The sequence below is a fragment of the Babylonia areolata genome, chromosome 26, assembly GCF_041734735.1.
Source record: "Babylonia areolata isolate BAREFJ2019XMU chromosome 26, ASM4173473v1, whole genome shotgun sequence".
Classification (NCBI taxonomy): Eukaryota; Metazoa; Mollusca; class Gastropoda; order Neogastropoda; family Buccinidae; genus Babylonia; species Babylonia areolata.
The window spans coordinates 7,628,255-7,644,814 of record NC_134901.1 but is presented as its reverse complement, the minus strand read 5'-3'; the positions used below and the strand labels follow the sequence as shown (position 1 = coordinate 7,644,814).

At 43.4% G+C, this 16,560-nt stretch overlaps 1 protein-coding gene across 2 annotated transcripts; it reads right to left on the bottom strand.

The window, feature by feature from the left end:
* Positions 1-21: 21 nt before the first annotated feature.
* LOC143300416 (dual specificity protein phosphatase 22-B-like) lies at positions 22-16,532 on the bottom strand. 2 transcript variants are annotated; one of them, XM_076614059.1, is made up of 6 exons: positions 16,406-16,532; positions 14,941-15,032; positions 13,388-13,504; positions 10,092-10,216; positions 7,117-7,288; positions 22-4,461 (listed from the first exon to the last, which is right to left on the bottom strand). In XM_076614059.1, exons 2-6 carry the CDS (start codon positions 14,959-14,961, stop codon positions 4,141-4,143), a joined length of 756 nt encoding a protein of 251 aa, XP_076470174.1. In that variant the 5' UTR covers positions 14,962-15,032; positions 16,406-16,532; the 3' UTR covers positions 22-4,140. The 2 variants fall into 2 exon arrangements, with proteins under 2 accessions (XP_076470174.1, XP_076470175.1); XM_076614060.1 differs by having other exon boundaries at positions 16,224-16,511.
* Between the last annotated feature and the right edge of the window lie 28 nt (positions 16,533-16,560).

Here is a 16,560-nt window from a genome sequence, read left to right as displayed (position 1 = left end):
GCATGTATGTATGTGTGTGTGTGTGTGTGTGTGTGTGTGTGTGTGTGTGTGTGTGTGTGTGTGTGAATGTGCTTTGTTTTTCTGTATTGATGATGAATGATCATGAGGATGTTGCTGCTGTGGAGGTCCATCTAGGTTAGGAACCACATGACACGACTCAACTAGACTCCCTTTCATACTTTATGAGTATATCCCAGTGTCAACCAGGCCCAAGAGATACAGACACTTGCTGTGTTGGTCAGGAAATTTGAGCAACAGTTCTCACGACATATCTGCCTAGTAGGTGACCCTGCACTGTGTAGTCCCAGTCTTCCCATTTCAGCACACACACATCACACTCCTCTTTCACCAAACCCCCTTTACACACACACACACACACACACACAGACAATCTGAGGATTGGAGGAGGGCTGCATGAGGAAGGGAGTCATGAAGTGGGGGTGGAGGGCATTCCTACCATGACATAAAAACAGAAAGAGAACAGCAGTTGTGTTATATTTACTCCCAATGATCACATCTTACATATTCCCTGAACCACTCCCAATGATCACATCTTACATATGCCCTGAACCACTCCCAATGATCACATCTTACATATGCCCTGAACCACTCCCAATGATCACATCTTACATATGCCCTGAACCACTCCCAATGACCACATCTTACATATGCTCTGAACCACTCCCAATGATCACATCTTACATATGCTCTGAACCACTCCCAATGAACACATCTTACATATGCTCTGAACCACTCCCAATGATCACATCTTACATATGCCCTGAACCACTCCCAATGATCACATCTTACATATGCCCTGAACCACTACTACCTAAGCCTGTCCACTGTCAAAAAATGCACATGATGAAAAAAATGCAGGGAGGTTTCTGGCCAAATGAGTTATCACAACCACCTTCATTTTGTAAGTAACCAAACCAACCCCCACCCCCCACGCCCCCAAAAAACAACCCAACAACAACTAAAAACCTACCAAAAATACAAAACATACAGACAAACTGCTGCTGGAAAACAAAGAACATTTGTAATGTTCAGTGTAGATCTGACTGGAACAAATGAACACATAAAATTGAGGTCAGTAAGTCAGTTCATGTAAAGTGTGTCTTGTAAATGGCGCCGTTTAGGGAAACCAACCATACATGACAATAAGTTTTGTTTCAAGGCTCAAAAACTAAAGACCAAACAACAGCTTATCTTTATCTCCAATAATTCTGCCACCCATGCTTAGCTCAAACTTTCATAGAAAAAAACCCATCAGAATACCTTGTCAGCACTGACACACATCAGAAACAGAATGGTGAAACAAAGCAAACAATAAAACCAATGAAATATTAATTCAGAATATCTGTCAGCATTGACACACATCAAAAACAGAATGGAGGTAAAAAAAAAATTTTTTTTTTAAAGACAACAAAATACCAATTCAGAATAACTGTCAGCATTGACACACATCAAAACCAGAACGAAAAAAAACAAAAACAAAAAAAACTAGCTGATCAAAATATAACTTCTGCCATGTGGATAAGACAGGTAAAGATGTAACAAGGCTTTCCTGTTCTCAATCTATCAATTCTCCATTTTATTTGGAATTCACCCTTTCTTCCTGTACAGCTAATACACTGTGCACAGATATTTTTTTGGAATAGCATATATACTTTGAAAGCCTGTGTTTCTTGTGTGTGTGTGTGTCCATCAAGTTTTGTCCACTTGAGTTGCATGTGGCATTATTTCCTTGTTTTGCGAGTGCTGTTATTTCACTATGCTGCACTCGGGGTTCAGGGCAGTAGCTGCTGAAATTTCAAACTTTAAAACTGTTTTTTTTGTGTGTTTTTTTAAAAGTCAGATGCCTAGGAAGCTCTCAAAAAGTGACATCCTTCTGGATGTATGGATTGTGGCGAATATTGATTGCCCAGTTGTTGTTTTTTGTCAATCCCTTGCCCAGTTTTTTGTTGTTGTCAACAGCTATGTGTTAAGTCAGGTCTTGTGACAAGGGTGCAGCAGGGGATCAAGTTGTTCATTGCCAACTGTTGTCCTTTTTCTGTCTGCTGGTACAGCAAACGGACCAGCCTACTGTTGCCCGACTGCAGCGACAGCCCCAGTCAAGTGCCGACACTGCAGCCCAACTGGTGTCCCACCAATTGTTTCCCCTTGCCCAGTCCAGTTGTGTCCCTTGACCCTTACCCAACAACACCCTCTCACCCATCTTCTCAGCGTCGTCATACCAGATGCGGTCAGAGGGTAAGGCAGGGGTGTGTGTATGCACGTATGTGTGTGTGTGTGTGTGTGTGTGTGTGCGTGCGCACATGCGTGTAACTTTTCTCTTCACCTCTTCCACCAGCCCCTTTGACAGCACCGCTCACTGTCTGCAGTCAGGGGCAGGTGTAAGAGGTCAAGGTTTCTGTTCTGCCTCTCCCCTTCTTCCCTTCAGGGGAAGGGCAGAACTTTGATTGTCGTGGTCATCAGCCAGGATCCAAGTGTGTGAAATCATGTGTATGTGTGTCGAAGAATGTGCATGTGCAGGCATGTGTGTGCTTTGTCTACATGATTTCTACATGGCAAACAAACTTACAGCAATATATTTTCATTGTTTCGGGGTTTTCTTTATTGTCATTTGTTTGTGTTTGTAATTGATTGTGTTAGAATCACAAAATTATTTTCTTTCTACTGTCCTTATTCCTTCTGTGAAAGAGGGTATGTTCTGGCTTGTTAGGGACAGGGTATGTCACTGGGAATTCCGTTTTTCTTTGTGTACAGCTTCTGAACTTGGGAATTCCGTTTTTCTTTCTGTACAGCTTCTGAACTTGGGAATTCCATCTTTCTTTCTGTACAGCTTCTGAACTTGGGAATTCCCTCTTTCTTTCTGTGCAGCTTCTGAACTTGGGAATTCCCTCTTTCTTTCTGTACAGCTTCTGAACTTGGGAATTCCATCTTTCTTTCTGTACAGCTTCTGAACTTGGGAATTCCCTCTTTCTTTCTGTACAGCTGCTGAACTTGGGAATTCCATCTTTCTTTCTGTACAGCTTCTGAACTTGGGAATTCCCTCTTTCTTTCTGTGCAGCTACCGAACTTGGGAATTCCCTCTTTCTTTCTGTGTAGCAACTGAATTTGGGAATTCCCTCTTTCTTTCTGTGTAGCAACTGAATTCGGGAATTCCTTCTTTCTTTCTGTGTAGCGACTGAATTTGGGAATTTCCTCTTTTTTTCTGTGTAGCGACTGAATTTGGGAATTCCCTCTTTCTTTCTGTGTTGCAAATGAATTCGGGAATTCCTTCTTTCTTTCTGTATAGCTAATAAAATAATTACAGATAATCCTCTGCTTTGCCTTTTTTGACAGAGGAAAAACATGTGTGATAAATGTACTTACACATCTGATCCACTCTTTCCAAACCAGTCTAAACTAAAGGGCTATCACATATCACACAACTGTACAAACCAGATACATACCATTGCATGCAAATAAAATATCATCATACAATTGTACAAACCAGTCGCATGCAAATAAGAAATCATGAATACAATCGCATAAACCAGTCCCACATCACTGCATGCAAATAAGATATCATCATGAACACACCTGTATAAACCAGTCGCACACCACTGCATGTAAAATAAGATATCAAAAACAATGGCATTGACAAGAAATATGATTACGCTGCTATGTCCTGAAATGTCCACGTCTGTCTTGAGACGGTGAGTGGTCCTGACCAGTTCTGTTCCCTGTCATTAGTGTCACTCGGCTTATATCACAGATTGACATAAGTTTACATTTGGGCCAACAGCAAAGTGAGAGCTGTATTATCAATAGTTTCTCCAGTCAATGGGAAACCATTTACAGCTTAGTCGTTTAGTGAAGGACTATGACTCTCAAACTAGGAGGCAAAATTGCACTGGCTCTTACTGCTGCAGCCTTGTGGGCTAGTTGGCCTTTGGGAACCATCCCAATGCCGACTGTCCTAAAACCCTCTTGGCAGAGAGAGTGGGGATGTACTTGTACAAAAGTGTCAAAATAAAAACGCTTCACACAATTTCCCAACCCGCACCAAATTCACACCAGGCTAATCTCAGGGCACGGTTAAACAATCATACTTCCTGTTAAATCAATAATTAAAAATTATAAAAAAGATCATTTCACTGGATTAGATTCTGAGGCTTCCTCCTCTGTTCCATGTGGGTCAGAAACTGCAGACTGTGAGGGATAGCAGGACTGAGGGTGTGCGTGCAGGGCTGAATCGGGGCTCAAGGTAGAATGTCTTTTTGTGGAGTAGGCATTGTGTGGAAGAGGGTACAGTCCGTCCTGTTGGTTTCTGGGTGCTGACGAGGAACTGGCTTGGGACATGGACTCACCAGTGAGGACGTAGTGTTTGTAGCACTGCAACAGCTGGCGGCAGTCCGCTTCATCGTTGAACTTGTCTTCTGGGTACTTCTCCTTGAACTGTCGACGTGCCTGAAGAAAGAGCAAGGCAGTCTTTTTCCTCACTCCTAAAACGGTGCACAGTAGATACATGTACACTGTGTACATACACACATAGATACAGACATTATGATTGATGTACAAATGATTCCCGCACTGTTATGTATGCACACTCTCTCTCACACACGCACACACAAAACATACACACATAAGCGTACACAAACAATGAGGCAATTCAATAGCTGCACAAACCCTTCCATTCTCTAAAGAAAATACATTGTCACTCATGCAAACACACACACACACACACACCCCCCACACACAGGTATTCTGACAGATGTACAATCTTTTCCACACTCTTTTGTATGCACACTCTCACTCATACACTGCCCCCCTCACCCCCAACACCTTCCCCCCTCTCCCAGATTGACAGAAGTATTCTAATCCATGCACAACACCCTACCCCCATCCCATGCACACACATGATCACTTTTGCATTGACACATACCATAATTTCTGGCCTACAAGGCGATACAGTGCACAATGTGCACCACCTAATAAAAAAAAAATCTTTTTCAATTTGGTTATAGTTAAGGCACATACATCTGATAGGGCACACAAGCACCACACTAAACAAAAAAACAAAAAAACAGACCCAAAATTGTGAGAATATCAAATGTCACACTTTTTAGAATCGAGCATATCCAGTCTGTGAAGTAGTAGAAAGGTATAAAGTCAATGAAAAAAACAACAGTCAAAGATGGTAAACGTTGGGCTGATGACCCAGTTAAGGTGAAATCATCCCTCTGCTGCTGATAATCCTGGTAAGTCTGACTCAAAAACAAACCACTTCAGAACCTCACAAATTCCAAAAGTTGCTCCCTGAGGTTTGATGTCATCTTTGAAGTAGATGTCGGAATTTGCTATTGTGTCATCTGCACTGGCCTGTACATCCAACTTACACATCACAGTGGTCACAGTATGCTGTTGCTGCGTCATCTGCACTGGCCTGTATATCCAACCTACACATCACAGTGGTCATAGTATGCTGCTGCTGCGTCATCTGCACTGGCCTGTACATCCAGCCTACACATCACAGTGGTCACAGTATGCTGTTGTTGCGTCATCTGCACTGGCCTGTACATCCAACCTACACATCTCAGTGTTCACAATATGCTGTTGTTGCGTCATCGGTTGTCAATGCGTCAACTGCTGCGGTGCACATCGTACTGGTAATGTCTGCTGCCATTATCCGTGCTTTTCAAAAGCTTCCTTTGATGACACATCTAGCACCTGTTCCCATGCAGTGAGGATCCATGTGCAGACATCTTGGAGTGTTGCAACTTTCATGCGACGGGCGCAATAGCCGAGTGGTTAAAGCGTTGGACTTTCAATCTGAGGGTCCCGGGTTCGAATCACGGTGATGGCGCCTGGTGGGTAAAGGGTGGAGATTTTTACAATCTCCCAGGTCAACATATGTGCAGACCTGCTTAGTGCCTGAACCCCCTTCGTGTGTAAACGCATGCAGAAGATCAAATACGCACGTTAAAGATCCTGTAATCCATGTCAGCGTTCGGTGGGTTATGGAAACAAGAACATACCCAGCATGCACACCCCCGAAAACGGAGTATGGCTGCCTACATGGTGGGGTAAAAACGGTCATGCACGTAAAAGCCCACTCGTGTACATGCGAGTGAACGTGGTGAGTTGCAGCCCACGAACAAAGAAGAAGAAGAAGAAGAACTTTCATGCAGCCAGTTTCAGTGACGGAATGGTCACCATCCGTCCCCCACATCTCCCACACAGCTTGCACATCAGTCCTGAATGGCCTGTACTTGGGGTTTGTGCACATAAAAGGTGCTGTCAACTGACAGGACTGCTGAAGTGCCTTGATGATGATATGGTAAAACTGGTGTGCCTTAATGATGATATGAATAATTAAACTGCACCTATCCTCGGTCAGAGACCAGGCTCTAAGCACTTTACAAGCACAGAGTCATTTGCACAACAGGCTGCCTACCTGAGTAGAGCATACTGATGGCTGCCTTTGTGCGATCATCATTCGTTTTCTGTGTCATTCAATAAGATTTCAGGCAAGCACACATACACACTCGGACAGACATGTAACATTTTATTTGTATGACCATTTGTTTATTTACCCTGCCATGTAGGCAGTCATACTCCGTTTTCGGGGGTGTGTATCTTGGTTAAGTTCTTGTTTCCGTAACCCACCAAACCCTGACATGGATTACAGGATCTTTCACCTGCGTATTTGATATTCTGCGTGTGTATACACAATAAGGGGGGTCAGGCACAAGCAGGTCTGCACATTTGTTGACCTGGGAGATCGGAAAAAATCTCCACCATTTACCCATCAGGCACTGTTATCAAGATTCGAACCTGGGACCTTCAGGTTGAAAGTCTAAGACTTCAACCACTCGGCTACAGTGCCTTGCAGGCCGAAAAATTATGGTACACGCTCATGCATACACCCACACACGCTCACATATACACACTCACACATGCAAACACACACACATGCTCACATGTACACACTCACACATACAAACACACGTTTACAGATACTCACACCTACATACAAACATACACTCACACTCATGAACACACACACACACACACACACACACACACACACCTGTACCACTCTCCCCCACCACCCAGCCTCACCTCGCTCAGCCCCTCGTTTTCATATGTCTGCAGCTGTTTCTGGAAGCCAAAGTTGGGGTTGGCATGGTTACGGGCACCGCGGATGGCGTTGAGGGCCTCCCTCCAACCGAGGGTGGTGTCCGTCATCAGGTAGGCCGCCGTGATGGTGACGCTGCGGGACACACCTGCCAGACTGACACACCAAGCAAGACACCTGGTCAACACACCTGGTCAACCTCCAACTCCACACCTGGTCAACCTCCAACTCCACACCTGCCACACCAAGTAACACACCAAGCAACACACCTGGTCAACCTCCAACAACACACCTGCCACACCAAGTAACACATCTGGTCAACCTCCAACAACACACCTGCCACACCAATCAACATGCCTGGTCAACCTCCAACTCCACACCTGCCACACCAAGCAACACACCTGGTCAACCTCCAACTCCACACCTGCCACACCAAGCAACACACCTGGTCAACCTCCAACTACACACCTGCCACACCAAGCAACACACCTGGTCAACCTCCAACTACACACCTGCCACACCAAGTAACACACCTGGTCAACATCCAACTACACACCTGCCACACCAAGTAACACACCTGGTCAACCTCCAACTACACACCTGCCACACCAAGCAACACACCTGGTCAACATCCAACTACACATCTGCCACACCAAGCAACACACCTGGTCAACCTCCAACTGCACACCTGCCACACCAAGTAACACACCTGGTCAACCTCCAACTACACACCTGCCACACCAAGCAACACACCTGGTCAACCTCCAACTCCACACCTGCCACACCAAGCAACACACCTGGTCAACCTCCAACTACACACCTGCCACACCAAGTAACACACCTGGTCAACCTCCAACTACACACCTGCCACACCAAGCAACACACCTGGTCAACCTCCAACAACACACCTGCCACACCAAGCAACACACCTGGTCAACATCCAACAACACACCTGCCACACCAAGTAACACACCTGGTCAACCTCCAACTACACACCTGCCACACCAAGTAACACACCTGGTCAACCTCCAACTACACACCTGCCACACCAAGCAACACACCTGGTCAACCTCCAACTGCACACCTGCCACACCAAGTAACACACCTGGTCAACCTCCAACTACACACCTGCCACACCAAGTAACACACCTGGTCAACCTCCAACTACACACCTGCCACACCAAGCAACACACCTGGTCAACACACCTGGTCAACCTCCAACTACATACCTGCCACACCAAGTAACACACCTGGTCAACCTCCAACTACACACCTGCCACACCAAGTAACACACCTGGTCAACCTCCAACTACACACCTGCCACACCAAGTAACACACCTGGTCAACCTCCAACTACACATCTGCCACACCAAGTAACACACCTGGTCAACCTCCCACTACACACCTGCCACACCAAGTAACACACCTGGTCAACCTCCAACTACACACCCACCACACCAAGTAACACACCTGGTCAACCTCCAACTACACACCTGCCACACCAAGTAACACACCTGGTCAACCTCCAACTACACACCCACCACACCAAACAACACACCAAGTAACACACCTGGTCAACATCCAACTCCACACCTGCCACACCAAGCAACACACCTGGTCAACACACCTGTCAACAACCCTGGTCAACACACCTAGTCAACCTCCAACTCCACACCTGCCACACCAGACAACACACCAAGTAACACACCTGGTCAACATCCAACTCCACACCTGCCACACCAAGCAACACACCTGGTCAACACACCTGTCAACAACCCTGGTCAACACACCTAGTCAACCTCCAACTCCACACCTGCCACACCAGACAACACACCAAGTAACACACCTGGTCAACACACCTTAACTTGATTACAACTAAATTTGGTTTTTCAATGTTACTGGAGTTGATTTACGAACAAGTGGTAACAATAAGCAATTGTCATCAAGCTGATAAAATGTTTTGAATGGTTTTATTGATAACATTTCATTAATCTAAAAGTGATCTTGCATTACTTGCCCACTTTTCGACTGAATGGTTTTGGAGTGAACCAGTGAATGTGAAATGGTGCAGTTTAACAGAAACTGGAGCCAGACTGTTAGTTGTGTAACAGACATTCATCAGTCATTACTGTTTGATTGCAAGGTTTTGTTTCACGTCGACATCGTTTCAGCCAACATTGTTCCCAGTTTCCTGTTCATGTGCAATTTGCAATTGTTCACAAAAAAAAAAAAAAGAAAAAAAAAAGGAAGAATAAACAACATCAATCCTCTTGTCCCTGATTCCCGTTTCATGTCTGCCTGGTAATGATCAATCCCTTTTACCAGCCACTCTCATCTTGTCTTACCATCCTGGTACAGTGCAGGAACCCCCATTATGGTTACAATGGCTGACATCCAGACTGAGATGTTTTGATAAGTATGCTTTCATCCAGAGATATTAGAGTTGGTTTTACATGAAAACGTTTATTCCATCCACACACACACACACACATGCATAATGCACACGCACACAGACGCACACTCAAACACAATGGCACTCACACATGCACACACACTTGCACTCACTCATGCACACACACTTGCACTTACTCACACAAACACTTGCACTGACTCATATACACACACACATACATGTGCACTCACACACACACACACACACACACACAGACACACATGCTTGCACTCACTGACATACACACACACACACTCACTTGCAGGCAGTGACACACACACACACTTGCAGACACTGACACACACACACACACACTTGCATACACTCACACACACACACGCACAAACACACACACACTTGCAGACACTGGCATACACACACACACACACACACACATGCAAGCACTGGCACACACACACACACTTGCAGGAACTCACACACACACACACACACACACACACACACACACACACACACACACAGCACACAGTTGTGCGCTCCACCCACCAGTGAACCACAACCCCGCCACCACTGAGGCGTGCATTGTGGATGAATTCGATGCACTGCGGGAAGTACTGGATCAGGTTCTCCGAAGCGGAGTCACTGGCAATGATGGTCAGGTACTCTTTGTCCTGTCAACAACAACAACAACACCACACTGCGGCAACAGAAAACACACACTGTCAGCAAAGTGGTTAGTGTTGTGGACTGATGACTGGGGGGTAGTGGGTTCGATCCCAATCAGATTTTTGTTTTGTTTTTTTTGCTGTCCCATCATCTGCTCCGTTTCAGTGGCATCACTTCCATGCCGTTCATTCCGAGTCCCCCATACACAGCCAAACCTGGGTTAGTCTGTCGCAGTCAGTGTTGGCAGTCCACAGGGAATAATTGATGTTGGGTCGCTTGGAGGCCACACACCAAAGGAGACCCTGCACTACTGCTGCGTCACTTTGGTGGTGTTCAGTACTGCCTGTTCTGTTTTGACGCACTTAGGACCCCACCTACTAAGCCCCCTACTGACGACAAAATGGCTAGGTCGCAGAGCCAGCCAGAGTAGAGACAGCCATCACATCCCTCCAATAACAGTCCTCCATGAATCTGACAAAACCAAAGACCTTGACAGGACTCACCCCAAGCACAGCAGTGTTGGGGAATTGAAACTCAGGTCTCCATGAGAGCAGGGCATGAAAGGCCACGGAATTTGGGACATTTTTTCCTCATGATGATTAAGGTGGAGGATGCTGATGATGATTATGATGACGATGCTGCTGCAGAGGTCCATTTAGGTTTGGGACTGTGTGACAAGGCTGTACTCTATGCTTCCTTTCAAAATGATGTCCTGGCGTTCACCACGCCCAAGAGATATAGACATTTGCAGTGTTGGTCAGGACATTTGAGCAACACACCCAAAGATGCATCCAGGAAGTGGATGATACTCGACTGTGTGGTCCCAATCTTCCTATTTGTCAGTAGAACACTGAACTCTGGGTAGGAGTCAGCCGTGGGTCAAAAACCCACCTCTGCTGGGATTTGAACCCGCGTCTTCCAAGCCATCAATCTGCAAGGCTAACCATTTCGCCATGACAGCTGGTAGAGGTTAGTTTTTATGGCCCCTGGCTAACTCAAGAGCCGAGGGTGCTATGGGCTCAAATGGGAAGACTGTGATCGTAGTTGAGGTCATCCACTTCATGGATGAGACTTTGGGAGTGTTGCTCAGATTCCTGTCCACACTGCAGGTGTCTGTATCTGTCAGCCTGGTCGATGCTGAGATATATTTCAAGACTACAGCCTTGTCAAGTAGTCCCAAACCTAAATGGACTCCCACAGCAGCAGCTTCATCATCCCCATCATCATCATCATCCCCATCATCATCATCATCCCCATCATCATCATCATCCGCATCATCATCATCATCCCCATCATCATCATCCAAATACAGAAAACAACATGTCCTAAATTTTGGAGCACAAAATCACAAAAACAAAACAAAAAACAAACACACCAACAACAAAAACGAAACCAAAAAAACCCCACTGGCAACATACAAAAAATGTTATACAACAGTCAACTGTGCTGACAGCCAGGGAGCTTCAGAGGAATACTACATGCTGCCAAAGTGATCAGGTAATAATAATAATAATGGATACTTATATAGCACACTATCCAGAAATCTGCTCTCGGTGCTTTACAAAAACGCTCTGTTAACATAAAACATTACATCTATGTTACATACACACACCAAAATATGACTACACACACACACACACACACACACACACACTGCATACATACATTTTAACAATACATGTGTATCTAACAGCTACCCTAAAACATACACACACATACGCAGGCACAAACTTACATAAGCTTACATAAAGGTACTCTTTGTCCAGTTAAAAAATAACAATGTCAAGACACAAGAAACTTTCTTTGAAAGTCACCTGTCCCAGAACACTGTGTACTATATGCTGACAAGATGGTGACTCCTACCCCTGATTCCACTAAATTTGGTTTCCTTTCAGATTCATGTGTTGCAGTGAAAACCATCAAATCTCAACAGAGCAGTGTTCGTACCGTGTTGTAAATACGTCTTGTTGTTATACTGTTTCATAAATACATGTTGTTGACATGCACATTCATCTTGCAAGTGGATTCTGATTACAGTACCAACATTTATTTGCAAATGTTTACAATATACTCTTTGTCTTTTTCTGCTATTTTCAGTGATAGAAAACAGACTTTCTTCTAGTTCCACTCTTTTTCCTTCTTTGTATGCATGTATTTCTTTTGGTGTTTTCCCCAATGTGTCTATTGTATTATGAAGACATATAATTTTTTTTTTTTTTTAAAAGCTCATCACACACAAAGGCTGAAAGATGTTATGTCTGAACAAACTTCCCCCAACCCCCAACCCAAATATTTTGTTATTCTTGTTGTTGTTATTCTGTTGATCAGTAAAAAAAAACAACAACAACAAAAAACATAAAAACTCTGTTCATCTTTCTAATAAATAATTCTTAACTCACTCAGGACGGCAAGTTTTCTCCCTTGCTTTTCCCCACATTTGTAAGGGTTTGGAAAAAAAAATTACAAAAAATACAAAATACAGAGTAAGACAATGAAACTTTCAGAACTGGTGTATTATGTGTTGGGCTATTACACTCATCTTATTTTTACAGTTTTGCCATATGTACAAAATAATGCCAATTTTTCGCCCTGAATCACCATACCCATGCTTGCTTTCAGCACTTAATTCACTATCTTCTTCATCATCAGCCACCTCTTCGATGTCTGACCCTTCAGTTTATAGCGTATCAAGTACTTCAGCAACACTAAAACGTTGCCACAGCTGCCTTGTTCACTCCGCAACATTTCGAGAAGAACCCTCTTCAGACGCCACTTTGCTAACAGGCTGGCACACAAGCAGGCAACCGGTCAGTGACTTTGTCAGCGTGTGTGCAAGACAGGCCACATATTACAGGCTGGCCAATCATTCCGTTCAGTTGTGGAGTGACCCAGAATAGCACACTCTGCTCGGCTAATCACAAAATTACGAGTACAGATCGTGATGGATTTTTATTTTTGGAAAATGCTATTCCATTCTGTCATCCGAATCCGAATACATTTTATGTAGGAATGCTCACACATTCTGTGTCCAGACAGAGTTAAAAGGCTGTCAAGAGTGAGAGAGAGAGAGAGCGAGAGAGAGAGAGAGAGAGAGAGAGGATGAATTAACTGCAAAAAGCAACAAAAACAACAAAAAAACACCTGTACACAACAGAGGCTAGTGCCAGTGTACCCACATCCAGAATTTTCTTGGCGTTGTCGTGGATGGAGAGGATGTGGGTGATGTTGTTGGCTGTCAGCTGTTCCCGGTCCTTGGCATCACGGAAGTTTCCAATGTACAGGCCAGGCAGGATCTGAAACAGCCCCACTGGCTACATCAGTTGTTTTTGGTTTTTGTGATGACCCATCATCTGCACTGTTTTCAGTGGCATTACTCCCACGCCACTCATTTCAAGTACTCTACACAGTTCTCCCCCCTGGTGGTCTCCTGACCACAGTACAGCCTGGGAAGCTTTCAGTTCCAAAGGACCAAAGGTTTGAGTCACATGCGTAAACCAGAATATTTCTCTAACAATCTACAAGACCATGAACGGTGGTCTGGGTGCTAGTCTATCAGATGGGATGATAAAGTAGGTCTCGCTTAAGCACATGCTAAAACAAACAAACAATAAGAACCCCCTTGGCAGGGTAGAACTGTTCCTTATAAACTTTAACAGAAGAATAAACATAATCTGCTCACAGAAAAAAGTGGCATTCATACGGCCAATATTTCATTGAGAAATATTCAGTAACAAGACATATAATGCTAAGCAAAATGCTAACACTTTCAAGTTCATTTACTCTTTGCCATTTTAGTTCTTGTTAATTCATTCACTTCTGTAGTCAGTTCACACAGAGGGAATGCAAACTTCTTTGAATCTTCCATTTCACTTTATTGTAGAGAGGAAAAGAAAATTTTCTTCCTAAAATTACGTTTAAATAACATACCGTTTCATACCAAGTTCCCTTCACAGTGAGAAAGATAAGACAATGACAACATGCTGAAGAAGATATGACATTGATAACATGCTGAAGAAGATATGACATTGATAACATGCTGAAGACGATATGACAATGATATCATGCTGAACTGATAACACTCAAACTATCATGACCAAGACAGCAACATTCCAAGACACTAACATCTTTTTGTTCAAATTACCAACCATCTACAAGATCCATTTCTGGTCAACATGTATCAGATCTTCATGTTGAGTCAGAGGTTCTTCTCTGCTGCTGGTAACCATGTAACCCAGTACTACTTACCACATGTAAGGAGTAAACCCGACATGAAAATCTGATCATGAGAAGGATGGGCTCTGCAGCATTTAATCTGGCCAAGACATGCTGCATCTTTGAGAAAAATGATAGACTGACAACACTGAAGAATGAACAGGAAAACCATTTGCAGAGACCCATGTGTTGACACAAAACCGACACAACTGGATGAATCTGGTGAGCAGTTCTTCTGTGCGGTGCCCCAGTGACTCTTCATGGAGTTCAGAAAGAAGTATCAACAATGTGTGATTTGATCTTTTCACTGTTGCAGGCCACAGGGCTGCAGTGTCTGCTGGGTCAGGAGGAGATTTCTCTAGCCTCCCATGTTAGGGTATGGTTGGACCTGTAAGTACCCCCTCAACACATTTTATATAGAACCAACATTTCTAAAAAAAACATATAAACCACAGACACATACAACCAAAGATGTACTCCAATGTAGCATCGTTTTGACAATGACCACAGCTCTTACCTTACTCATACCACTCCCCATGATTATTCAGGCAACTTGGCACCCTCTGCTTATAGTCAAAAACAATGCCAGCACAGTCACAAAGACTCCATCTGAAACAAATCAAACAAAACATGACCAATCAGACATGGGTGCAGTTAATAGTTAATAAGTTATCAATCAACTAACCCACCTGACTTTGTCAGTTTGTGTCTGAAAGAACTAGCTCTAGCAATACTAGCTGTAATTACCTTATTTTCAAAGTATAAAGAGAACTCATCCATCAACCTCTTGAGCTAGAGTCTCTCTTTTAAATGTATACATTGATGCATGCAGACACACATAAACAAACACACCTGTGTGCACGCATACACTACAAATAAACATATACACACATGCGTACCAGCACTTAGTAACAGGCACATAGTAACACACATACAGTTACATACATATTCATAACAAAAAAACACAAAACCCCCCACATTTTAAACAGTTCTGCATTTACCCTTGGTGCATTCTCCCACCTTCATGAAAACATACAGTAGTATGCATATATAATAACATTGACAGTTGCACAAACAGTTCCACACACACATCAGTATCATTATTCTCACCTCCCAATAAAAAAAAAGCACAAAAAAACCCTTTTAGAAAATGTTTTTGTCAAGCATTACAGAACATCATTATGTGAGAAAATTGTAAATAGCATTTGGAAAATCAACACAGTGGCAATGTTCTGATGTAAGTTTTCACTATCTTATACACATGCAGTTCACCTTAAGTACACTTACTTAAGAAACTCCAGGATGCAGAATAAAATCAAATTACTGACAACTTCTTCTTCAGTTCTTAATCTTTTTCTTCAGTTTTGATAAATGCAAGGATGAAGAAATAAAATTAGATGGCATCCACCCATCCCACCCCACCCCACCACACCGTGCAAATCTGAATGGACTTAAAAATAGATGAGAAGAAAAGCTACAAGTACAAGGCTTTCACACTTTCAACTAATTTCTATTACTGTGAAGTCTCTATTCTTTGATTCTGTCAATATGCAGACTTAATCTGAAGAAATGTGGAATGAATACGATGATCATCTAGTCTGAAGCACCAAGTCATGGCTCATTTTAATGTTTACAATCTGCTTATTCTCTGATAAAGACCACCAGATAACAATACTCTGATCAAGACGAGATAACAGTGTGTACTGTAAATAAATATTCTATCATAATCTTTCAGTTTTGCTTTCTTTTTTTCTTCCCTTAAAAACCAAAACTGTCACCAGTTGTGGGCTGAATACATACCAAAGCTGACCCAATGGCACAAACAGCAAGAGAACAGATGACTTCACCGTATACTCCTATGCAGTACACATGATTCAATCAATCATTTACTGTCCGAAAGTTGAGTCCCCAAGAAGTTAATTTAACGGACTTGGGATCTAAATCACACATACAACAGCGATAAATCCACACATTTGCCTTACCAGTGAGTTCAGAACTGATTAAGATAATGTTTAACGCTTCACGTTGTTAAATACAAACTTTGTTACTCAGTTACTATCATTGGACATGACAACGAAGGCTGACCATCCCTCAAGTCCTTATTTGGAAGTATTCGAAAATGGTGACCCATAAATTT